The sequence below is a fragment of the Protopterus annectens genome, chromosome 11.part0 (assembly GCF_019279795.1).
Source record: "Protopterus annectens isolate FY-2018-M chromosome 11.part0, PAN1.0, whole genome shotgun sequence".
NCBI lineage: Eukaryota > Metazoa > Chordata > Ceratodontiformes > Protopteridae > Protopterus > Protopterus annectens.
This window is the reverse complement of record NC_056745.1, coordinates 1,443,772,016-1,443,799,588: the sequence shown is the minus strand read 5'-3', so window position 1 is coordinate 1,443,799,588 and position 27,573 is coordinate 1,443,772,016. Positions and strand designations below refer to the sequence as shown.

Genomic DNA, 27,573 nt, shown 5'->3' with positions numbered 1-27,573 from the left:
CTGAGATGTAGCATCTGCTCACCTCCTTAAAAAAAAATCACTCATGTTTTACAAATGGCAGAGATGTTAATTAAACAGAGCACTGCCGTCTTCTTAACATGTGATCCTTGTTTGTTATACCACGTAACAGGCACCCAACGATGTTCTCCAAAATGACAGTTCTCCTCCATTTGAGCTTTAACTGCCTCCTAAGATCATATGTATCACAAATATCAAAATCATTTATTTTATTTTATTTTATTTATTTATTTTACATTTGCTGACCGGGCTAGTCCAGCTGGATACATTTCCATTTTCAGCAGAGGCCCAGGGAGAAAAGCTCCACGAGAGTACAGAACAATATTTTACTTAAATCAAAAAATAAAACAATTCAAAGTTTAACAAGTGGAAGTACCATATAAAGTTAAGCTATTTTATGCATGAACGAACATATTGGAGTAAGTAGTTTAGTAAATAAGGAAATGTGTTCAGTTCAAAACACATTTAATTGTAGTATCTTATGTTAAGTATATATGTTAACATAGTAGGGAGACTGAGAGTCATATTTTGATGTAGAAAGAGAGTCCAATCAATTAAAAGGGCAGATATAATTCTGGTTTTCATTAGGCAGTTAGATTATACATTAATTAAGACTTGTAACTTAGTGAGAAGAAGACGTGAGAGGTTAGTCTGGGTTCAAACAGGTGCACAGCCAATGTGATTTGAGGTAGGTTTTAAGCCTGATTTTAAATTGTGTTAGTGAAGGTAGGGAGGTCAGGTCACTGGGGAGAGAGTTCCAGGTTTTACCCACGGTATTAGTGAACAGAGAGTCCCCTGCCTTATTGTTGGTTTTGCATATTTGTACTAGTATTTTGCTAGATGAGCGTAGGGTCTTAAGGTTGCTGTAGGGGGTGATAAGGTTGGTAAGAAATGGTGTGTTGTTAGGTTGATACAGGATTTTATAGGCAAATGTTAATTGTTTAAATAGAAGTAGATTAGATAACTCTAGCCAACCTAGTTTTTGATAATTAATACAGTGATGGGTCCTAAATGTAGAGCCTGTCGCAAATCTCGCAATACTGTTGTAGGAGACAGCCAGTTTGTTCATGTTGTTTTTTGAGAGGTTAGTATATATAGGGGAGGCATAGAGGAGGATGGAGATTAAGTGGGTCTGGGCAATAGTAGATCTTGCTAGTGGGGTAAGAAAGGATTTGATTCTATAGAGGGAGCCTAGTTTTTTTTGACTGTTTTTATGGTATTGTTAATGTGGCCTTCAAAGTTAAGGTTATTGTCAATTAGAACCCCTAGGAGTTTTGTGGATGCTAAGGTTCATGAGATAATACTAACATTAGTGGGAATACAAGCATTGGGGCTACCTAATCCAGGATATCAATAGCAAATGCATTGAAGGTGACAACCAGTGAGCCTGGATCAAACCACTGATCTCCTCAAGGAACTGGTCCATAAAGGGAATAACAATGTGACTCAATATCTCTCTGTCTCTACACACACACACACACACACACACATATATATATATATATATATATATATATATATATAAAAAAAATATATATATATATATATATATATATATATATATATGTATATATATATATGTATATATATATATATATATATATATATATATATATATATATATATATATATATATATATATATATATATATATATATATATGGATCCCCTTCAGATGATAGAAGTTTTAAAACTTCGAATTCCATATGGTCGAGACCATATGATCGAAGTTTTAAAACTTCAAACGTTCTGAACGGAGATCTCCATACAGCGCAGAATGAGAAATTTTCCCTTTTCCTCGTTGTAGTGCGATCTCGGAGTTGGTATATTTAAATAGCAGGGGGTATGGGGGGGTGCAGCCAAAACATCCAGGATTTTTTTTTTTCTTTTTCTTTCAAGTGTTCGAAGTTTTGAAACTTCAATCATATGATCTCAGCCATATGAAATTCAAAGTTTTAAAACTTTGATCATCTGAAGTAGATCTATATATATATATATATATATATATATATATATATATATATATATATATATATATAGGTTTACTGCTCTACATCGAAAGAACACTTCTTTGAAATAAAGCAGGAGACCCACACTTCAGCGAAAGTTCACTTCAACGAAAGTGCATTTTTGCTGAAGTCTAGTTCCCTGGGCGACCCAAAAAAAAAAAAAAACTAAAACATGTTTTTGCAGGGGGGCAAGCCCCACAGCCCCCCACACCCCCTTACTTAAACATACCAACTCCGAGATTGCACTACAATGGAGAAAAGGGAATATTCCCATTTTGCACTGTAGTGTGACTGCCGAAGTCAATGTTCGAAGTTTCACTACTTCAAACAAGTGGACTCGGTGAAGTGGTTCGAAGAAGTGAAACTTCGAACATCTGCACTGATCATATATACATATATATACATATATATATATATATATATATATATATATATGTATATGTGTATATATGTATATGTGTGTATATATATATATATATATATATATATATATATATATATATATATATATATATATATATCTGCGTGTATATATATTTGTTTTTATATACGGTCAATCGAATGGCTGATTGTCGAAATCACAGTTTCCAAGGGGCAGGAAACTGAACCAAGAGTGGTCGACCACGTTTAGTCGAGTTGCATGGTGCACTCAACCTTTCAGAAGTGACGTGCTGAGACTTCACACTTCAGTGAGGAACAGGGAATACCCCAGTTCCTCACTGTAGTGTGATCTCGGAGTTGGTATATTTAATGTGCAGGGGTGGGGGGAGGCAGCCCCCCACATGGGGGTGCAGGGGGGCTTAGTCCCCCCTGCAAAATAGTAGAATTAATGTACTGCTGAATGTAGAGTTCAATGGTACATTACTGTGCATAGCAGGAGGTGAGTAAAGTCACCTCCTGCTATGTCGAATACATCGAACCATGAAGTTTGATGTATTCAGTTTCATTGTGAGTTACTATTCAGAATTTCGGATTCAGCATTTAAGGTCGATATTGTACACATTCAACTGATGTTGATCCGACATTCCCATAGTAAACCATATATAAATATAAATATATATATATATATATATATATATATATATATATATATATATATATATATATATATACTGGTTTTATATATATATAAAATTCTATAATGGACCAGTATCAGGTGGCTAAACTAGTGAGACTCCAATCTTGAAATGAACTAGGTGATGGTCAGACGACAAAACTAGTTTCATAACAAAGTCTGTGGCAACACTAGGTTGGAAGAATAGGTCTGCTTGGTGTCATTGAATATAGGTAACCACATACATGAAGTTGCAGCTCCCAAAAATAATTACCATTACAAAGTCATTAAAGTCATAAGTAACATAAGCATTAAAATCATTCTAGATTAACAATGATGTGATTGTGCATCAAAGCAGTAAGAAAACCTAAGAACCGTATACAAAGCCAAAAAATAACTGAGAAGATGGTGGATCTTAATAAATCTGCAACTCACACACTCAAAGGAGTCAGACTTTCCAGCATTCATCTGGGATACCTCATGCCAAGATGAAAAGTGCACGGTGACATCACTGTAGATACTGCTCTGCCTATGTCTGTGAACTACAGTGAGTCCTGGAAGAATGGACACAGCAATATGGAGTCCAGAGACGTTATCCAATCGGGTCTCCATTTTGTACCAGGCTGACTGAATCAAGTAAGTCAAAACAGGCTTATTTTGAATCAAACTAACATTAAAGAGTACTGCTCTAGACACAGCTATGGGTGAATACACGCTGTCCAAAGAGTAAAGATGGAATTTAATACAAGAAAAACACAACCAGATAAGTAGTACAACCCCTACAATAATAGTGTTTCACCCTGGGTGGCATCTAGTCATACCAACCCAACATAAACTCAGACAGGATGTGGGGAAAAACAAAAGCTTTCCTCTACCTGCCCATAACACTTGAAAACTTCAAACCTATATAGGAGTGGGTCCAGGACTGTTTACCGAATTCACAATTTACCAAAACACAAACGCTCGCGCACAGTTTTGAATAAGTGCTTTTTCACCGAAAATGCACTTTCACGAAACAGAAATTAAAAAGGTAAAAAACATTGCAAAAGGGCTGTTGGTGAGATCACGGCACAGTGGGGATAAGGGAATATTCCCTTTTCCCCATTGTAGTGCGATCTCGGAGTGAGAATATAAAAGTGGGGGGCTTGGGTGGTGCAAGGGGGCTTGCCCCCTGCATAAACGTGATTACTAATTTTTTTTTTTTTTTTTTTAGTTTATGTTTTTTATTTTTTTTATTATTGTTTTGTGAAAGTGCATTTTCGATGAAAAAACACTTTCGCGAAACTGTGCGCGAGCATTTGAGTTTCAGTAAATTGTGAATTCAGTTAATAGTCCTAGATCCACAGGGGTTGATGATTAAGAGGTCAAAAGGGTGGAAGGCAACTAGGTCTTTAGAGTAGAAGAATATTATAAGAATAAACAAGGAAAAATAAATAGGAACAAAATAAAAGTAGATCACATGGCATTATTGGCTGAAATACTATACCACAGCACCTAGACTGCAAGAAAAAATTTAGTTTCACAATATGATTTCAGTAAGAAACATGGCAGCCCCACCAAATATGATGCATCGCATTAACAACCCTACAGGTTAACAACAATGATAATAACAAGCAGGTCGCGAATAAATAAAGTGGGCAGCCACAGGGTGCTGGCCAATTGCCTATAGGTGCATTTACTAAAATCACTTCACAACATAACTAGGGAAAATGCAGCAGATTCCAAAGCAATATGTTCTATTATGATAACATTCCCACAGCTGCAGTGGAAATTAATGAACTCTAATGTCAGCAAATAATAGCACAGTTCTCGGTCATTGTGACTAATATAAAAATAAAGGGAACAATGAAATTACACAGCAGATGGCATCCTAAACTGTACATCATGCCTCTATACATTCATACAAAGGTCAGAACAATATGTATCAATTCAAAACATAATCACCAATAAGCTATTAAACTATGGAGAAAAGCAGTAAAGTCTTTAAGTAGTCCATTCAAATGGCCATAAAAATATCGTAAAAAATACCAAATAATAGCCAAAATCATTTTAAATTTGGTTAGTCAAAAACACACCACAAACGCAACAAGTTCACTGAATAAAACCTTGCTAAATAACAGCAAAGACCATAAATTCAGAGAAACAGTTTTTGCCTGGAATTAACAGATTGGAGCAAAGCTCCAAAACAACTTGGCCACAGATCTCAAATCCAGCAGGTCCAGCACAGGATAACAAGCCTATAAAATTTACACTTGAAAGGGAACTAAAATAAAGCTACGGTACAGTGAAGGGAAAAACTTTACCCAACTCAGTAGTACAAATGTTTTTAAACATAACACACCTGAATGTTTTAGTATCAGTAGATAATACACTCCAGAAAATGTGTTAGGAAACATTAGGATATGCCACACTACTATAAGAATTCAGTAAACTAGTTCAGAACAGAATCAGGCAAAAATCAATAGGAATAACACCAAAACAAATAAAAGGATGCCTCCAGCCCCAGTCCCTGTATTAGTCTTTATCACCCCCGTTCTCAGGATGCCTCCAGCTCCAGTCCCTGTATTAGTCTTTATCACCCCCGTTCTCAGGATGCCTCCAGCTCCAGTCCCTGTATTAGTCTTTATCACCCCCGTTCTCAGGATGCCTCCAGCTCCAGTCCCTGTATTAGTCTTTATCACCCCCGTTCTCAGGATGCCTCCAGCTCCAGTCCCTGTATTAGTCTTTATCACCCCCGTTCTCAGGATGCCTCCAGCTCCAGTCCCTGTATTAGTCTTTATCACCCCCGTTCTCAGGATGCCTCCAGCTCCAGTCCCTGTATTAGTCTTTATCACCCCCGTTCTCAGGATGCCTCCAGCTCCAGTCCCTGTATTAGTCTTTATCACCCCCGTTCTCAGGATGCCTCCAGCTCCAGTCCCTGTATTAGTCTTTATCACCCCGTTCTCAGGATGCCTCCAGCTCCAGTCCCTGTATTAGTCTTTATCACCCCCGTTCTCAGGATGCCTCCAGCTCCAGTCCCTGTATTAGTCTTTATCACCCCCGTTCTCAGGATGCCTCCAGCTCCAGTCCCTGTATTAGTCTTTATCACCCCCGTTCTCAGGATGCCTCCAGCTCCATTCCCTGTATTAGTCTTTATTACCCCTGTTCTCAGGATGCCTCCAGCTCCAGTCCCTGTATTAGTCTTTATCACCCCCGTTCTCAGGATGCCTCCAGCTCCAGTCCCTGTATTAGTCTTTATCACCCCCGTTCTCAGGATGCCTCCAGCTCCAGTCCCTGTATTAGTCTTTATCACCCCCGTTCTCAGGATGCCTCCAGCTCCAGTCCCTGTATTAGTCTTTATCACCCCCGTTCTCAGGATGCCTCCAGCTCCAGTCCCTGTATTAGTCTTTATCACCCCGTTCTCAGGATGCCTCCAGCTCCAGTCCCTGTATTAATCTTTATCACCCCCGTTCTCAGGATGCCTCCAGCTCCAGTCCCTGTATTAGTCTTTATCACCCCCGTTCTCAGGATGCCTCCAGCTCCAGTCCCTGTATTAGTCTTTATCACCCCCGTTCTCAGGATGCCTCCAGCTCCAGTCCCTGTATTAGTCTTTATCATCCCCGTTCTCAGTTAGTATTCTCTTTCACTACCATGTTTGTCTTTACCATCCAAACTCTACCTGTACCAGCTTCATAATCCAGGCTCATATTATGTTTGACACTCCTTCATTCTTATCTGCTACAATTTAACTAAAGAATAACTTTATGATTATCACAACGTATGATACAAAATCCACTTACATGTATTATGTATTGCATATATTATACTGTTATCCTATCTGTTGATGGTGCATGGTTTTTCCCGTTGCTAACTAGTCCACCATTCATTTAATATTTCATAGGTTCATAGGTAGGTACTAGGCTATCTGCCCAAGGGCATTTATAAGCCTAGCCAGAATGTGTTGGCTTTTGCCACCCTTTTAAATTAGTTTCCTGGGCCTCTGTCTAGCAGGGCCACTGAAGTGATCCCAGGGGTAAATTTACGATTTCCCATCCACTCATTAAGATTTCTCTTGAAGAGAGTCAGCGAGGGGCTCTGCCTAACATAGTAGATAATTTACTTCATGTTTTGCTGTTTAACAAAATGCTGTAGCAAGCTGGTTGCTTTTGCCTGTTTATTAACTAATTTATCTTCTGTTTGGTTAAAGGTGTTTCTGGCATGATATCAGCCTATAGCATATAAAAGATTCAGGTATTTTGTATTGTATTTGTAATGATACAGCAAAAGAGATGACACGCTCACAGCATGGTCAGCCTGCCCTATATTTTCAACCAATTTCTTCTAACGGTTGAAGCTAATGACGACTCATATGTCATCCTTGTAGGTTTCTGTGGAAAACATCTACAGCATGGCTTGTCCAGTTACAAGAAGTCATTCGGTGTATTCCCAAACCTCAGACTGATAAAACTAAGCCCTTAGTGATTCACAAGCCCCATGAATTGCTCTGCCCCTTGTGGTAACACCATTAGTGGCCCTATATTGGTACAGGCACTTCGCTAGCAAAGGTTTACAATCTTGTGCGCGGCTAAAGTGTGAACATATAACAATTTACATTTAATTATTTCTGATATTGGTTATAGTGTGACTTGCATTACATTAGTGTGATACTGTCTGACTGTATGTTTTATAAGCTCCTGCACACCCAAATGTTATAGCGTGTTACTAACATGGTGTTATCTTAGACTCTAACTTTCAATAAGCTTCTGTATCTCTATGCAATACAGGGGTTTATATTACCATGTCAACAGGGCTTTTCATCGAATGTCCGTATGTTGACACATGTACACCGAAATACCTAAATATCTAACGGCTACAAAAGCCATTTTTTTTTTCCCCCAGGGAAAAAAAATGGCTGGGCCATTGTCAGGAATTTGCCATTTCCTCCACTGTAGTGCAATCTCGGAGTTGGTATATTTAAGCAAGGGGGATGTGGGGGGCACAGCTCCCCACATCAGGGGGGGTGAAGCCCCCCACTTCATTGTGTCTGTCTATTTGTTTTGTTTTGTGTTGGTCCAGCAGTTTTTTCCCTGAGAAAAAAATTGCTTTTGTGGCCGTTTGACATTTAGGTATTTCGGTGTACATGTGTCAAAGGGTGATCGATGAACAGCCTTGTCAACATGGTAATATAGACCCATAATACAGCATACTAACCAGTTTGTACCTCACTAGCAGTAGTGGGCGAATTGTGTAAAATTGTTCTGCATACCACTTGTGCATTAACCCATCAGAATTGTATTATCATATAACCTCTGCACTGTTCTTACATTTTGAAATAACACTTCTTCTTGATATAGGATTCCCTCCCTGTCCTAGTGTCCCCCCTCTCAACTGCTATATACCTTACAGTTTCTAACTCAGTCTTTCTCTCATTACAGCAAGCTCATTCATTAACTGTGGGATTCCCCCCCCCCCCATTCTGAAATACAGTGGCCTGACTGGTTTTGCTCCTCAAAGGACTTCCTGCAGATATTGTCAACTCACCTCTGGCACAATCTACTTTCATTCTTCTGACCATTTGAGTGTATGTTAACTATCTCATAACAAGATGCTGCCACATACCATTTCTGTTTGCCTAGTTTGTTTTTCACAGTGTGCATACTTGCTGTCCTAAAGCAGTCTCCTCTCAATACCTTTCCCCATCATAGCGCCTTTTCTCCCCTGTTATAGAACATTTTCCCAATACGTTTCATAGGTTCGCCACTAGATAGCAGCATACTCCCACTCTTAACTCTTTAGCTACATACTATACCCTTTCTGCCCTGCTCCCTGCTGCTCTCTGTGAGTTTATTTTCCTGTCTGATTTAATTCTTCCTTATTATAGTTGCCCCTCCATTTCTAGTTTCAACCTCCTTAAAACTCAGCCCCATCACTAACCTCTGTATTAGACTCACCTTCAGGTTGCCAACAGCTCATCCACTTAATAAGTGGCCATTCTCAATGATAGTTTTTTGCTGAGCTTTCTCACTCATTCCTCCTTCTCGGCTCTGCCTGCTCCATTCGCCTTCAGGCTCACTCCGCTCTCCTACCTTACCCCCATTTTTGTCCTTCAGGCTCACTCAGCTCCTCAACCCTGCCCCCATTTCCCATCCACCCACACTATCTCTACATTTATAGCCACATAACCACTCCCTCCCAAAATTTAGCCTATCACATAAAGCAACACCTTCCCGCTCTGTTAGCTCCTCCCCTCCCTCTTACTAATTATTCCAACTGCTTTCTACTATTTAATCCCACTTCCCACTACCACACCCTTTACACTACACTACAACTTTACCCATTCATCTACTACCACTCCCTCTCATACTGTAACCTACCTTTACTAAAACACTACTCTAACTATGCATACTATCCTATGAATCCATTATTCATAATTCTTCTTCCATTCTCCCTCTACTTTCTACTCTACCTTACCAATCTCCCTGACATCTCATTCTCCCCACCCTTACACATAACCTCTACCATCCCCAAAGATGAACCCTTCAACTCAGCCTACATTTCTCCTCACTTCTATCCATCCAATACCCCTCTCCTATTTGGCAGAAAGATCCTTGTGACCTCAAATATACCCCCCACCTCTCAAATTCCCTATCCCTCCTTCTCTCCTCCCCTCACCTCCATCTCTAGGGAATCTAAAGGACTGCTATCCCTCCTTCTTTACCTAATCTCCTTCCTCCTTTCTGGTGATATTCACCCTATTCCTGGACCCCCTGCCAACAATAACACCAACTCCACTCCAACTCCTTTCCCACCCCCCCACAAGTCTCTCTTCTTCACTACTATTAATGCCCAAAGCCTCTGTAACAAACTACCCCAACTTCCATGTTTGGCTCTCCCACAACCACCCTGACATTCTATCCATTTCTGAAACATGGCTCAAGCCACACCTGAAACATGCTGAAATTACCCCCCCCCCCAACTACAGAATTATTAGAAAAGACAGAACTCACAAGAAAGGAGGTGGAGCAGCCATACTCTTTTCTTCCTAACAGTAACACCCTACACCAGCCCTACACCTCAGTTCACCACAGCTGAAATAACCCTGGCCCTTCTAAAGATTAACAACCATAAAACATAGTCATAGCTTCCCTATACATTCCACCTGGAAACAATATCTCCATTCTTGAAGATATTCTTTTTTGGTTCTCATCTAATATTTGTAATGAAACAGTTATCCTAGCAGATGTTAACAAATTACTGGTCTTCTATACATTCAACCACCCCCTCCCACAGTATAAACCTTTACCGTTTCTCTCAATTAATTAACTCTCCTACCAGACCACTAACAATAACTCTTCAGGCACTATCCTGGACTCAATATTAGTTTCCCACCCCAACAACATCTCTGACAGTGGTACCTTGCCTGATTCCCTAAGCGATCACCTACCTGCCTTTGCTCCCCTTCCCCCTACACCTACAACATAACTATATCTTAAACCATACCCTCAGAAATTTCAACCCTCAATCCTTCTCCAACTGCTTAAAACATTTGAACTGGAACCCTCCAAAAACTCTTCCTCTCGACGATGCTGTCTCTTACTTTAATTGTTTCTTCACCGATACACTAAACAGCTTTGCTCCTCTTAGAACTAAAACAGTGAAATCCAAAACTGCTCCATGGCTTTCCAAAGACACTATAACCCTCATGCATATCAAAAACACAAAATCCCACACTCTCTTAATGAATTTAAATAACTGTGCAACATAGTTAAACATACTGCCTCCAACCATAAATCCTACTACTCTAAGCTCCAAAATAATCACAAATTCATCTCCAAGAAATTCTGGAGTAGCATCACTGCCCTCTCTACTCCTGACAGAAAAGATAACCCCTGCCCCGACCCTAATGCTCCAGATCATACCATAGCTACCAACTTTACCTCCTTCTTCACTGACTCAGTAGCCAAGCTCACCACATCTTCCACTAAGAACCCACTAGCTCCTTCTGCAACTCTCTCCTCCAATTCTTCTCTTTCTGCCACCAATACTACCCACCCCCTTCCCTTCACCCTTAAACCCATCCCTGTCGATATTATAAAAAAAAACTTCTCAATTAATTCAAACCGTGCTCTAATGCCCCCGACAACTTACCATCCACCTTTCTCAAGTTAGCTGCAGAGGGCATAGCTGTCCCCATTTGTATTCTCGTTAACCACTTTATCCAAGAATCCTATGTACTCCTCCTCTGGAAAAAAGCCTTCATCATTCCCTTACACAAAGGAGGCAACAATACCGACATTCCCAACTTCTGCCCCATAGCTATCTTCTCCCCTATCTCAAAAATACTTGACAAATGTGTTCATCTACAACTCCTACCCTACCTTTTAAACAATCATCTCCAGACTCCAACACAAGATGGTTTTAGACCCAGTCACAGCACCACCACAGCCCTCCTATCATTCCTTGACAATATCAACTGCACCTGAGACTCAGGAAACATTATATCATCACTTTTCTTAGACCTATCCAAGGCTTTCAATACCATTTCACATACCCTATTATTGTCCAAGCTCTCTCACTTTAACCTTTCCTCCCCAATGATCAATTGGTTCTCCAGTTACCTCTCAAATAGGCAACAGACCATTAAATGGAATATCTGTACCTCTTCCTACCTTGACACCCTCATAGGTGTCCCCCAAGGTTCTATCCTGGGCCCTTTACTATCCAATATATTCAATAATGACTTCCATCATTGTATCCCAAATGATAAACTCGTCCAATACGCAGATGACTCGACCATTATCTGCTCTGCTGAATCTCTCCCCAAACTCATACAAATAACTCAGGCTGCCTTCAGTAGCACTGAGGCTTGGATGCTAAACAAACATCTAGCCCTCAACGCATCCAAAACCAAAATTAGGATTTTCACCCCATCTAAAAACACCAAAATAGATAAAAACCCCTTCTCTATAATAAGCGAAAATAAGACTCCCATCGACGTAGTTCCCCACACTAAGCTTCTTGGTGTCCTCATTGATGAGCAACTATAGTTTGGCATTCACCTTCAATCTAACATCAGGAAAACTCAACAGAAACTCGGCATGCTCCGCTGTCACAACCGCTATCCACCCTCCTCAACTAAGCTTACCCTCTCTACCACATGCCTCCTTCCCTCTCTCATGTATGGGGCACCCATACTTACCAACCTTCAAGCCACTCTTAAAGCAAAACTGGCATCCTGCTACAACAAAATCTCCAAGTTTGCTACAAGCTCCAAATCTTCTTCTCACCACTGTGACTCCTTACACTCCTTGAACTGGCTAGAGCTCCACAACCATCTCTCTTACATTCAACTTTCTACTGCCCATAAACTCATCCTCAAGCCTTCACAATGCCCTTTCCTCTCCTCCACCCTTACCATGTACCTTCCTGAACAATCTCTCAGATCCAGTAAACAGGACCTCTTCGAAGTGTATAAACCATTACATACTCCTGTTCAATCTCTTTTATCCTTCTCACTAGCTAGAAATGGAACTCACTTCCTCCCCACATATGAACTATCCAGAACCTATCTACTTTGAAGACCCTACTCCACTCTTATCTCTCTCCTACTTGGAAGTGTTCCTGCTCCCACCCCTCCTAAACTCCTCACTCTACTCACGCTGCCCTCAAGCGTACCTTCTCTAAACCCTACCTAACACTAAGCCATCCTGTTCTTCTCCTTCTTGTGTCTCTTATAACTATCTACTCCTTCTCTCTCTTTAAATTTTATAGGCTGTCTACTTCCCCATAAAATTAAATGCTTATTATCTCACAATGGTCCAAAAATCCTATAATTATGCATTCTGTACAGTCCTGTTATTTTTATGCTGAATAAAATTGTATGTAATAGCTCTGTTTTGATACTGCAATATCCTGTATTAATGTTTGTATCTAATTGCTGATATTTTTGTATATATATTTACAGAGCTTTTTTCCCCAGGCCTCCATTGAAAAAGGGTTTCATCCTGGCCCAATGGACTTCCCCGGTTAAAAAACTGCAAATAAAATAAATAAATATTCTATATCTGGAACACTGCTTATCTTAGTTAGCTGTGAAAAAGAACTTGGGACAGCAAGTTCATCTTCCCTTACAAAATGCATCAAATAAACATTTGATATCAATGGTGACATTCTACATGTTACACGATCCCTTATCAGTTTAACATTACCTCCATTAATTAACTGTAGTAGTGACCTGAAGTAAGCTGTAAATGTCATATTGTGACGTTGGTGGTGGTATAACCAAAGAGGCTGCAATAACATCAGAAAGGGATCACGTAATGGTAAGTCACCACCACCACAGAAAAAATGGTGCTGAGACCTATGTTCTTTTATGGGACATTTGGCTAGTGCTCCATGGTGTATGGACTTGAAGTTTCATAATGAAGACTATTCTGTATCACTGACTTTAGATATCAGAAATTGACCAGTAATAATCTCATCATTCAAACAAGAAATCCTGAAGGAGTAAGTGACTCTTGATTTAAAATGATGTGACAAATAAAAGTGATAATATCCTCTTTTGTAAATCTTAATTGATTTCTTTAGGAAAAAACTTAGGACATGTTTGACAGGGGTAAAGGGTGATAAGATCAAAAACCATAGAGCACCTAAAATACATACATAATTACTATAAAACATACATTTTCTACAAGTAAGTTTTTATCTGTGCTTTGCATTACTAAATTATTATATTCGATTAATTGGTTTTCTTTAGAGCCTGTTGTCAGCATTTCACATTTCTTTCTTTAGACATTAAAAGTGTATGACCAGGAGATGGATGGTTAAAATTAAAATAAGATGAAATAATTAAAGAAAAGGCAAACCAGGAGATCTGAGCGAACAATAACATTCTGAAAAAAAAATTTGTGCATATCAAATCCAGCAGCAGGTGAGAAGATTGGGTGAGACATATCAACTTAAAACCTTTTCTGTATCACAGATATACCAGTACTGAGATAAGCGGTCCCTAGTTAATCTACTGAGAACATTTTCTAAAGCATCAGGCTGTATGAAGAATACTAGACAGATTTAATTAAACTTGAAACATGCTACAATAAAATAGCTAAATTTGCAACTACTACCCACATCATGCCCACCACTGTCAGTCCTTAAAAAAACTTTCTTGGTTAGTACTCCCACAACTTCTATCTTATAACCAATTAACCTTAGCACACAAACTAGTATCTCAACCTGAAGAAAAACTGTCCTTCTAAATATTCTCCTGCCCCATACGACAAATAGAACTCTTCGCTCAACAAATAAATCTCTACTACAAGTCTCCAAATCCACAAATACGACACTGGGCTCGCTATTTTCTCATCATGTAGCAACAAGGTAGAATTCACTACCTCACAGCATCAGAACCAACACAAATACCAACCAATTCAAAAAGATTCTTAATCTTAATGACACCTGGCTTTACTACTCCAGGCTGACGAGTTTTAATAGTTCTGGTCACACTTTTTCTTATTTCCTGATCACCTCATAATCTATGCTCTCTTGTGTCTAAATAATTTCTAACCTCATCTTTTTCTACCCAACCCCCCCACCCCCACCCATAAACCCTTCATCAGCTTACTTTGAGAAACTGCAGTGTCTACACTACAATAAGGAATTATATCAGATAATTGTGTAATAAAAATGTCAGCTATAATAGCATAGAATGTAATTTCTGGTCTACTGTATGTCTTGTATATTTTTGTATAATTTCTTGTATAAGTTTTGTATAATGTCTTGTATAAGTTTTTGTATAATCTCTGTATATGGAGTTTTTTTTTACCTGGGCCTCCACTGAAAATGGGTCTTATCCTAATCGGACTTTCCCGGTAAACAAATGTAAAATAAATAACTACTCCAGGCACACGACTTGTTAACAAAGATAAAGCCCTCAAAATGACATTAAATAACGGAATTAATTCCATTAGCTAATACTATTGAAAGAGGCTCCATCAACAACTGGAGGGAGTCAAAGTGTTATTATTGTTCTTAAAAAGTGAAGCACTGCTTTTAAGGAAAAATGTTTTATTGACAGGTGTCAATACGTTTTTCATAAAGCCCTCATATGCTTACAAAATGCAAGCCTGTATGTCACAAAGGTATATTTTATAGAAATCATACAAAGGATAACTGTAACAGCACATGTGAATGCATATATCTGCTTTTAGCCATAGCTGTGCTGTGGTTTTAAAAAGTCAGTGAATGGATGTTTTCCTTTTTTTCATAAATAATTGCACTTCACTCTACTTTGGTGAGAGGAGGATGGAGATGAAGCAAAGTTTAACTCGATTTATTTGTTTCAGAGTTTCCTCTTCATTGTGCTTGTCAATGTTTTGACACCTGCCGTACATCATGTTTATTATTGTACATCAAACTTTGTTATTAGATCTGGGCTGGCCTGTTCCCAAGGGAGGGTTTTGCTTCAGTCACTATTACAATCGTGTTATGATTTTTCACTGTAAAATCAATAAAGTATGTTTTTTAAAGAAATAAAAAAGCAAGAAGGTGATGTGTCACTATACAGATTGTAGATGAGGTCGCTGCAAAAGCTGACGCATACAATACGTAACTGTAACAGAAAACAGTACCGTCTGAAAAAATGTCGCTGCATCATTTTAGTTAAATGAAGTTAACAAGGATAGAATATTTACATTTCCATGACTTTCATTATAACTTCCTCGTAAAGACGTACAATAACAGTGTAAGAAATTCCTCAAGAGATTCATTGACAGAATGCAATGCCTGGTTATATATCATCTGTGTAACCACACCCGCAACGTGGCTTCTGGGTCACATCAGATGCTTTAGCAATTACAAATTATGGCAACTCGTGCATCCTTTTAGCAGTTATTACGTCACAGTCAAGTGAGATGTAGAAGGTCTTCAAAAGCCTGCACGTCACACCTTAACATAATGATATCATTATGCTAGTAGTAGGGAAGATGATAACAATCACGAGCTGTGAAATGAAATTGTAAATAAAACGTCCCCGTGTCCCATAAGGATGGTGCAAGACCTGACCTAAGGCTACTGTAAACAGGACCAGGAGCAACTCCGAGCCGGACAAGGAGCGCTGCAAATTTAATTTCATGCACAAAGTATTATTAAATGCATGCTTTGGCCTCACATAAACATGCTTTTACCTTTTGAATTGTTTGCAAAGAAAGTGGTCGCTGATTGCTGCGTGATAAGTGTTCCTTTAGTTCTGAAATATCCCTCCAACTGTCATACTCAGACGTACATTTCAGTGAGTATCTTCTCCAACCGATCATCCAGAGGGTCTCAGAGAAAAAGTAGATGGCGAGCAGCAAAAGTAACAAGAGGGGGCGCGGAGTTCGAAGGCAACGACGGCGACCCCCCATTATCCAGCGGTAAAACATCATCTTTAATGGGCCAACAGGTAGAAGGACTACCTAGAACACAGGTCTCTTTTTCACCTCTCGTCCTCTGTCCTCCACCCTTATAATTTGTCTTGGGGTGCTGGTGGGTGGGCAATAGAACAAGCTTCCAGGTCCCGTCGAGTACTTCGCTGAGGTCTGCAAATAATTATGTCTTTTTAGCCAACAAAAACTCGTGACAGGACTTGCTGGTATTCCAAAAATAAAACTCACAAGTCATTTTCAGATACGTTTTGGCCATTATCTGAGCTGCTTAAACAATGCTGACGCTAGGCTTCAGCTTCAGCAATTCAACCAGAATCCAAACTTTTAACATTTGTTTTTGCTTTAGCTATTCTGGGTGCTTGGGAAGATGATTGTCCGCTTGTTTTGCCCTTTCCTTTGTAGGACAGCACTGTTAACTACGTAAATCATTTTACACAGTGCACACAGCCAAAAAAAGTATTGTGATTTAGCTTTTAATTCCATCTGACGTTATAGGGTCCAGCTATATTTGGAAAAGACAATATTGCTTAACTGTTTTGCTTTCTTTGCTAGCAGCCTTTTCATTGCAGCTTGCTGGACCCATCTGCTAACCAGACTGCCTCCAGGGTACTTTGTTGCCACCCTGAGCTGGTACTTCTTTCCTAAATTCCATTCTTTTCCATTCGCTGTTCAGCCTCAGGGCTGGAAAAGGGGGGGGGGGGGGGTGGAAGGAGTTTGGAAAGTTTCTGCCAGTCGATCCTGATCTGAGAAGTTATTTAAGAAAAACAGATACTCTGACAGATTTTTTTTCTGGATGAAATGGGAATCGCTGCAAAGTTCTTATGTGGATTTCATTGCCTGGTTTCCCAACAACACATGTGCTCATCTGGTTTGTGTTACTCTTCAGAATGTAAACAGAAACTTCCACCCTGTCACTAGAGTTTAGTTAAATCAAAGGATGGAATGATTCATAAAAAGGAGGGTTACCCTTATGGTTGAGGATGCACACACAAAGGGCTGGAGGTCTAATAGTATTCCTTTACAAACATCCTCTGCTCAGCTTTCTCTTTATAGAACAGGAACACAGCAAATTAAAAGTTATCTACAAGTAGTTCGAGGGTTTCTTTTACCTGTACAAGTATGCTTTTATTTCCATTAAAGTGCCTTTAACAAAACATGTCTTACTTTTTCCATGTTAGTGATACAAATGTATTATGAAAGAAATGTATTAAAGTCCGAATTTTAAGTATATAAAAATATGCTTATATAACATGTATTTCATATAAATGAACTTAAGCAAAGCTACTGGTGATTTAAATGGCAGTGGCTACCCATGCACAAAGTGGTAATAGTAACCTTCGTACTACCTGTGGACATAGCTCTCTACCTCTTAGTGCAAAGAATCTGGACAAAGCCTAAAATAATGGGGGGACAAAGGCCACAAAATAGGAACAGATTTTAAATATTGCTCTTTAAACAGAAAGTTGCTAGAATAACATGCTTTATATTAGCATGCATTTTCTGAAGTATATAAATTCTGAAACTCAAATGTGAGTCATTATTAAGTGATTGCAATACTCAGTGATTTGCCAGAAATCCACAAATCTTATGAGACAAAGACTAAACATATGAGGCAAGAAGTCTGGACAGTTGAGAGGTGTGGACTGTGCATACCATATAGATTATCATGCATGTTAAAGTCACACAGGTCAAGCCAAGCAGACATAGTAGCAGTCATACTAACAGTATGTTACTAAAGAGATTCAGCAGTGAAGAACTCTGTGAAGGTATGTCTTACAAGGAATCAGAACCACAGACTGTGATCCAAGCATTCCTTACAACTGTTTGACCTGTCTCTAGCCTTATGCGTTATGGACTACTCATTTTATTTAGGGTTGTATAGAGACAGTTCCTCTTGTATTGGGGATTGGGAAAGCAGAGTATCTTGACACCTGAAATATAGATTATGTCTGACTCATCTGACTTGGTTTTGTGCAAAGAATGAAATTAGGGTGGGTTAGTTTAAATATTCAGTTCAGGCAAGTACATGAATACGCATTGTGCTGACCTGCTGACAAGAGAAAATCTACACAGTAGAAGACTCTCTAAAGATGAACTTTTAGGTCCCTCAGGATCAGATGTGTATCAGTCTAAACATCAGGCACAACATGAGCAAGAGATCACAGTGGAACTTGGGAAAGATGTGATTTTTTATCTATTATTTGAGTTCTTTCTTAGTGATATGCAGTATATTCACATGACCAGAAGTATTTTCAGAAAACAGGGCATGCCATTTTGTATATATTTCTAATTATTTATTGCAGTTGACCAGAAATGACCATTTCTAATTACCACCAATGACAGCCTAGAGCAGGGATCTCAAACTCATGGCCCTGATACCTCAGGCAGACCTCAAAGCAATCATAATCATTGAGAGGGAAGTGACTACAGCGCTGTTCTAGCTAGAGAACCTGCAGTTCTTTTGTCTTGGAGATTCTGGTCCTTGCTTCAGTTTTCTAGTTCCCATGCAGCTTCTTCTTCTTCTTCTTTCATTTTGTTCCAGTTAGGGGTCATCACAGCGGATCACCTGTCCACTCATGATTGGCAGTGGAGTTTTACAGTGTCGAGTTGCCAGCCCAGTGCCCAACCTTTCGCAGAAGGCACACACATGCATACACTCACACCTAGGGCCAATGTGGTGTCAAACCCACCTACAGCATGTCTTTGGGATGACTGGAGCACCCGGAGGAAACCCACATGACCACAGGGAGGACATGCAGACTCACACAGAAGACACCCCAGTCGAGGATCGAATCAGAGAACTTCTTGCTGTGAGGTGGCAATGCTAACCACTGCACCATCGTGGCCACCCCTTCTAGTTCCCATACAGCACAAGTGGTTATTTGAGTTTGAGACCCCTGGCCTAGAGCATTATATTTAAGTCTGGACTAAATTACACACTGCAAGCACTGTAAAACAAGTGCAACACAGTGGGCTATTGTTTATAAGTTTGGCATCCCTCTACCATCATTGGGGTTTAGTCAAGACCTCCAGTGACTTTCTGCCTGAAGTTTGAATATTCTTCTCTTTCTCTATGCATGTTTCGGGTACTGCAGTATGGCTACTCTAAACTAGTGATATGTATTCTGTGTTACCATTCTCTTTGTGACCTGTACTGTGGCTAAACTGACTATGAGATAGTCCATTTCATTTACATAATAACAAATTAATAAATTAAGTTGAAAAGGAATTCTGAAAATGCTGTCTGCAATAAGCTAATTGATCATTTGTCCTACTCAGAAATTGCCAACACAAGAAACCAAGCACAAAAAATAAGTAGTTCTAAATACAGTAAAATGAACATAATTCAGATACTGGCTTCATAGGTACCTACAAGGTTATTGATCTGTGAGGATTTTAAGAAGCCTAGACTTCATTTCTATGGCAGTTTTTAGCAGCTCCCTGTTGAGATGTCAGAACACAAAATGCTGGATCCTAACAAGCTAAAGGACTAAAAACACAGGAGAAGACAGAATCTTGAAAATTGACCTTTAAATATTTTTGCACCCCCCCCCCCCAATGAGGGGAGCAAGCCCACGCCCCCTGAACCTATATATACCAACTCCAAGATCACCATACCTTGGAGAAAAGAAAATATTCCAAGAAATGGCATCTTGGGCTTGGTATATACAAGTCCACTGTTTTGGCCATTCAGTCTCTTTATTTTTGGACTCGGTCTAGCAGGTCCAGACATTTCAAGTGGTTACTACTTTTGGCCCTTATGTTTTGCATATGAATAACCCAGAGATGAGCCAGACAGGGGTATGCTGCCCCTATTTATAAAGGTCAAAAGTCTAACTGGAGTGAATTCGTGGCTACTCATCCATTCATCTAAATTACATTTGAAGAGAGTAAGAGAAGAATTTTGTTATGACGGCCACGGTGGTGCAGCGGTTAGCGTTGCCACCTCACAGCAAGAGATTCTCCGGTTTGATCCTTGGCTGGGGTGCCTTCTGTGCAGAGTCTGCATGTCCTCCCTGTGGTCGCATGGGTTTCCTCTGGGTGCTCCGGTTTCCTCCTACATCCCAATGACATGCTGTAGGCGGATTGGACACTCTAAATTGGCCCTAGGTTTGACTGTGTGCATATGTGTGCCTTCTGTGGAAGGTTGGGCGCCGGCCTGGCAACTCGACAATGTAAAACTCCACTGCCAATCATGAGTGGACAGGTGATCCACTGTGGCGACCTCTAACCGGGAAAAGCTGAAAGAAGAAGAGAAGTATTTTGTTATATATGGAATGAAGACAGTTCCATAGAAGCAGTATTCTCTGTGATATAACCTCATTCCTCCAACATGTTCTATTTATTTTGCAAAAGAGATTGAGCTCCCTTGAATGGATGTGTGTGTAGTAAGTTTGACAGAAAAGGGTCTGTTGAAGCTCTTATGCAAGGCAGATGTCACCCTTCATTAGCCTGTATGATAATGAGAAGGGGCTCAAGGATTTCAGATGAGTGCATAGTTTTTAAAATTTAGGATCTTGATTTTACTAGTGAGAAAGTGTTGTGGTCATTCACGTTGGAAAAAGGCTTTGGACATGTACATACCAAAAGCAAGATAATACGCCATGATTGGCTTAATGAGTGGTGAATAGATTGGAACAATTATGTCCCTAGATCTGGATGCAATACCTTTAAATATCAGCTGTACAATGAAAAATAATTTCCTTACAGTAATGGATACATGGTATTCAAAAGACAGTTCATTGCCGACATAGATCCCCAGATCCCTAACTACAAGATCAATTTTCAGGGGCGTGTTGTCAATGTGATAGTTACAAGGGGAGTCATGCTTGCATAAGGATGTGCTTATACATTTCATGGCATTTAGTTTTAGTCCATGGTTTTGACACCAGCTATTTGTTTGGGACAGGTCTTCTTGGAGGATCTTCATGTTCATGGGAAGTTTACATTGGCACCTAGTTTGCAGTCATCTGCAGACATGGCAATTCACAATCTCTTAACATAAGCTTTGACCTCTGAGAAGTAAAGGCTAAAGAGGAGTGCCCTATGGACTGACCCCTGGGGTACACTGCTAGTGGCAGGTCTTTTGGAAGTTGTAGGGTTGCTCACCCTAACTTTCTGGGTTATATCTGTGAGCCAGTTTGCTATCCAGTGAGTTACATGGAGACTGACATTTAGTTGAGAGTTTAGCTATGATAACATAGTGTGGGATGGGGATGAACACCTTTGCAAGGTGTAGATATATGGTATACACTGTTTTGCTCTCATCCATTACTTCAATAACTTTGTCAAATTTAAGCAACTTAATTACGCAGGACCTGCCCTTGATGAATCTGAAATGGGTCAAGTCAAGAGTACGTAGGTTATCTATAACCTTATATATTAATTCCGTAGTGATCCTTGTTATAGCCTTAGAGATGAGACTGGCCAGGCGTATGGGTCTATAATTACCTGGGTCTGTTGAAGACTCACCTTTGTGCAGAGAATGACTTTTACTATCCTTCATTCATCCAGCACAAAACCTGTTTTGAGGCTGATAACTGAATAGATTCTGCAGGGGACTGGACAAGACATGTTTCAGGCTGACCAGTAGGCAGTCAGGTAGGCTCCCTACTTAGTATACTGAAAACTTGTTTTTGAGAGATTTGGGGATTTATTGTGTGGATACGTGATCTGAGAATACGGGAGGGGTGAATTTCAGTACTACAACATGCTAAGTGCAATGCTACAACATGCATAGCAAGTTAAAAATGACATCAGCACAGAAAACAAAATATATATATCGGCAAAACTCACAACACCTTTAGATTATGTATAACACTTCTAAGGAGGTAGTATTGAGGTATGGTGATCTTGGCATTGGTATATACATATATAAATATATATATAGGCTAATTTTACAAAAATGTTTTTGATGTATGTATTTATTTATTAACTATAGTTTTCTATAGTGACAGCATCATATCCATGATAATTCACTGAGATGTGACTTTATTTGTCTGTAATTGATAACAAAATAGTCCATCAGGGCAGATCACATTACAACAAAGTCCACAGAGGGAAATTTTCATTTCATTTCAATATAGGACGTTATTATTACATTCTCCAAAATCATGTGATTTTCAAAGTATCTGTTTCATACTTCATACTTGTATAGGTTTAATCACTTTACAAGATGAAATATTAGAAGTGGCATGTTAAGAATTATGGTAGGTGATGCTGGAATGATGTAGGAAAGAGGAGGGGGGTGGGCTAGTCAAAGAGCACAGCAGTAGTGCTAAGGTTTGAGGTAAAAAGAGCAGAACACTGAAATTGTTACGAGTAGAAAAAGTACTATGAAAATGTTTGAAAAGATGGACGAGTAGATTACTAATGAGGGGATGACAACAAATAAGGAGAAGTGATTAAATATGAGACATGGGAGCGGTTTAGTCTCTAGACTTGGAAAGATATCGTAGAGAGACTAGTACTTTATCAGTTATTCATACATCTAGCGCTATGTGAAACTTGTACAACAATAGCTGCATCATGGGCTTTTAATTGTGTTTTTCATTTAGCAGCTCATTCTGATATCGAAAGGAACATTTTCTAGACTACTGAGTCAAACAATGAGAGCAGACAGTTTACACGATGATGCTGGATTTTGAAGATTTAGTTAGCTGAAAGAATTGTCATCTCAGATAATATGGTGAAATGTACCACTGGATGAGACCATCAATGCCCAGGCATTTGATAGGTAGGTACAATATATCATGGCCCAATTTTATCTGGAGAAAGGTAAGCTGGTGAATAAATTCAAGCCACTGGATTCATTTTAGGAACAAGCATTGGTGGGTACTGCTTGGCAAGTTAACAGTAAAATTTGCTATTTTATTGCAAGTTTGATTAAGTCTGTGAGTTGCACATTGCATCATTTATTCAGTGCATATACAGTTTGTCCATCTGTGGAGAAAAAAACGTGGTTGAATAACTTGGATCAGTTAAGAAAGGCATTATTCTAAAGAGGAGACAACCTTTATTGTTTATATTCACACTTAGTAATCATGACCTTTAACAGTTTAGTATTCTTTCTATTTCAGTATATGTGCAAACATTTGAGGAAATTTGCAGTTTAATTGCAAGGTCTGCTTCATATTGGGTGCTGGAGAACAGAACTGGTTTTAATTGTACTAGGTGTTCAGCTTGCTGGATTCAATGTTTGGACTGGCAGTAAGATAGTCTGAGGTACTTCACCCTCTGCATCAGCGTATTAATCCCTACACCCATGACTGAGGCCATACACCAGATATAAGGTGCATCAGAAAGGTTTTGGCTTTGGTGTACTGGTTGGACATCAGTAATGGAATACTGCAACAGTGATTCAAGGAAGGCCGTCTCATTAATAGTGTCCAGCTGCAAACTCAAGTCACTGAAGATAGCATCCAATCTGTTTTCATAAGTACATCATTTAGTTGCATCTTGGTGCCCAGTAATAAAGACTAGGAAGGATTATTTATTTATTTATTTATGATTTCATTTGGTTTTACTCTTAGTTAAACACGATGGACTCTTGATCTGTGTTAATTATAGAGAGTATAATCACTGATGGAGAGCAGAAAGAACCTCGCTTTGCCAACATGATATCCAACATATTGAAATTCCTTACTGGATTTTGCACTTTTTTTTCAAACTCTTTTGATTAACTTAGTCGATTAAAATTTTAGCATATGAATTTGATGCTGAGCAATTTACCAAATCAATGTTTGGACATTTAAAATCCCTCATAAAGATATCAAGTGGTATTTATAGTCATAACATAAATGCATTAGGACTATCTGCGCTGTCCACAAATGAGTGTGGCAAAGTCACAATTCATAGAGGCCACTAATGTGTATTAGTAGTGAATAGACATAATCAAATTAGGTCACAGTGAGATATAAATGAAAAAAGATGTAAAAAGTATATGCTAATGAAGCATTTTCTTGCCTCTTTGCAATTCATAATATAAAGGGTCGTCTTGCCTATTCTATCTACTTTACAACCTTGCCTTCCTTCTAGCATGAACTGCATCCCTACAACCCACCAAACATACTCAAAACAACTCTCACTTTAACATCACAGCAAAAGACAACACCACTATATACCCAACTGAACACACCAAATTGCTAGGAGTGGAAGTAGACAATAAACTAAAATTTGACATTCACATATCCATGACTATAAAAAAAGTCCACAAAAAACTAGGAGCTTTATACAGAAATAAGCAATTTCTCACCAAAGCAGCAAAGATTTCAATAGCAAATTCCCACCTTATCTCCACCCTACTTTATGCCTTTCCAATATATACCAACCTAAGGCAATGTGATCTAAACAAGCTAGAGACCTGCTACAACAAAATCGCCAAATTCGCCACAGGGGCATCCAACCATAGTCACCACTGTCTCTCACTTGCTGAACTGGGCTGGCTTGAACTCCCTCACCTCCTTCAGTGGTATCAACTCTCACTCGCCCACAAACTAATAAACCATCCACTAAATGTCCCATCCCTCCAGAATCTACTCCAACCCTATCGCACCACCAGACCACTAAGATCCAGCAGCAAAAATCACTTGCAGATCACTAAAGCCAATAACTCTGCTGGTGAAGCACTATTCTCTTGCACCATAGCCAAATTATGGAACTCACTCCCACCCACAATTACCTCCATACCATCATGCACCCACTTCAAAACTTTACTAAAAGCGCAACTAAAAACATGCTGGCTATGCCCTTGCAACTCCCACTCTAATATCATCCACCCCATCCAACCACTACCTTTCTTTCCACTCCACTAACTACCTTGATTATAGCAAGCTCAGATGCTCATAAGCCAGTACTTATTATACAGCACAAACTTCTTCTTCTTGTAACATTTGTTAACGTCTGGTATGCACTTCACAGATAAAGATTCTAGTTGTCTACTGATGTACTATGTTCTTCATCTGTAAATATGTTGTAAGTAATCGCTATGTAAATTGTTATTCGCTATGTAATCCAATGTATATACTGGCTGTTTTAACTGTGGAGCTTTTCTCCCCGGGCCTCCGCTGAAAATGGACCTACGTCCAGTCGGACACTCCCGGTCAACAAATTTAAATAAATAAATAAAAATAAATAATGAACTACCATATAATTTTCCCTTCTCTTGCACTGTGTTAATCTGTGGCTTCTTCTACCAACTGTATTAATGTCCATTACAACTTTGTTTCAAACTTTTGTCATCTCAGCTTGTTTGCACCCCCATCTTATCAAACAGATGCTTACTATACGTCCTAAGGGCTGCCGTTAGGATGCAGTTTTCTTGTCTCTGCATTGATTCCATGTTCTGCATTATTGCTATTCATAAAAAAAAATGCTACAGTCACACACACAAAAATTCTGATGTAATCATCAGTCAAACAACACAACATTAAAAACATGCCTGCAATCCTCATGAAAAAATTAGGTAATACAATCCCTACAATTATATAGCCATGCACAATCTCAGTCCAGCCATGTAAAGCTGTGCTACACTAATGTCTGCAGTATCACAAATACATTCGCAACAGTAAAACCATCACTTTGTTAACAGATAACAGAGCCGTGTACCTCACAGGTTAGGGAGCATTCACCCTCTGCCTGTCCAGGAACATCTTCACACGGTTGGGGCAGTGGAGTTAGTCCTGTAGGCATACTGGCACATGGTAGCCTGACAAGCCTCATTGAACAGGGGCTTCAGGACTTGGTTGAGGATATGATGGAACAAGCTATGGACAGACAGCTGAAGACTCTTTGCCCAAGTTGGCACTGACCAACTCACCACCACAGGACCCTGCCCCCTCAGCGTCATAGTCTTCCTCTGCAACACCATCTGATGTTGGAAATGTTTGAGCCTTTGTGAACTGGGAACTCTTGCTGGGCCCAACTTGTTATCAACCCTTCCTCCCTTATCCTCTCTACTAAACCCTCTTACCTACTTCATTCCCACACTGCCCTATTATATAAAAATGTGGAAGAAATAGGGGGACCTAATTCCCACCAAAACCATAGTGCTCCTCCTCTTCCACCTCCTCCAGCATAGCGATGTTCATGTCTTCCTGCTGTATCACGCTCTTTGTTGTATCTCCCCTTTTTCAGTCTTTCTTGTCTTCCTCTTTCTATTCTTTGAAGCAAACAACAGGGTGCCCACATAAGGGTACCCCGATATAAAACATTTTAAGTTACATTATTTCTTTAAATATTAAGAATAAAAGCTACACAATCCACCACTTGCCTTAAGTCTTTCAAGTCTGACTGCACATAGATGCATTTGTCCGCAATATCAAAATACATATAAAGTCATATGAAGCCTATTGCCTTCACGTAGTACTTTGTATATACCTCACACCTATCTTCAGATACTTTACACTTTTGCTGTAACTAGGCATGTTTTTCAGAATGACTTTCCTTTCCCTTAGTCAGTGTGAATAACCTGCATTAAGTTTATTTACATATAGGTGTAATGGTGCTCTTTTTTGAATAACAGCTTACCAAGTGCGAATCCTGGAATACTACTCATCATTTGTATTGATATTTATATCGTTGAGTTTACTCTGGAAATGTCCATGCTCTGTAAAGGGCACACCTAGTGTACAGCAAATTCACAGATTCCTGTAATAATATATTCAGTACCACTGATACTGCTTATTGTGTGAACAGTTTCTATTCCCGAGTTATCTTAACTGGTCTAAGCTTTTAAGGTAATCATTTAGAAAGATTGAAACACTGCCACATATCTCATTGGAACTTTAACAAAGAAAGGAAGTATACCTTAATATATATATATATATATATATATATATATATATATATATATATATATATATATATATACTATCATTTTAGATCCAGAAACAATGTCTGAGTAAAAATAACCATATAAACAAACACCAAGCAAAGGAAATCACTCATTTTATTGTTGAGATTTTTAACATTTAAAAAATCCATCTTTAACTCATATTTTTTGTCTTGCAATTTGAAGAGGCTTGAAAAAAGACACTATGGAGTGGGAGGAGTTCCTGTTCAGAATGTGTATTCCCTGGGAAGAAGGGAGAAA

At 39.2% G+C, this 27,573-nt stretch overlaps 1 protein-coding gene across 1 annotated transcript in view; it reads right to left on the bottom strand.

The window, feature by feature from the left end:
• Nucleotides 1-17,058, bottom strand: part of CPED1 (cadherin like and PC-esterase domain containing 1) — a 2,422,552-nt gene extending 2,405,494 nt beyond the window's left edge. The window contains exon 1 of the mRNA XM_044087326.1: nucleotides 16,242-17,058. Coding sequence (XP_043943261.1) covers nucleotides 16,242-16,481 — 240 coding nt within the window. The 5' untranslated portion in view covers nucleotides 16,482-17,058. The remainder of the gene's footprint in view (nucleotides 1-16,241) is intronic.
• Nucleotides 17,059-27,573: the final 10,515 nt, after the last annotated feature.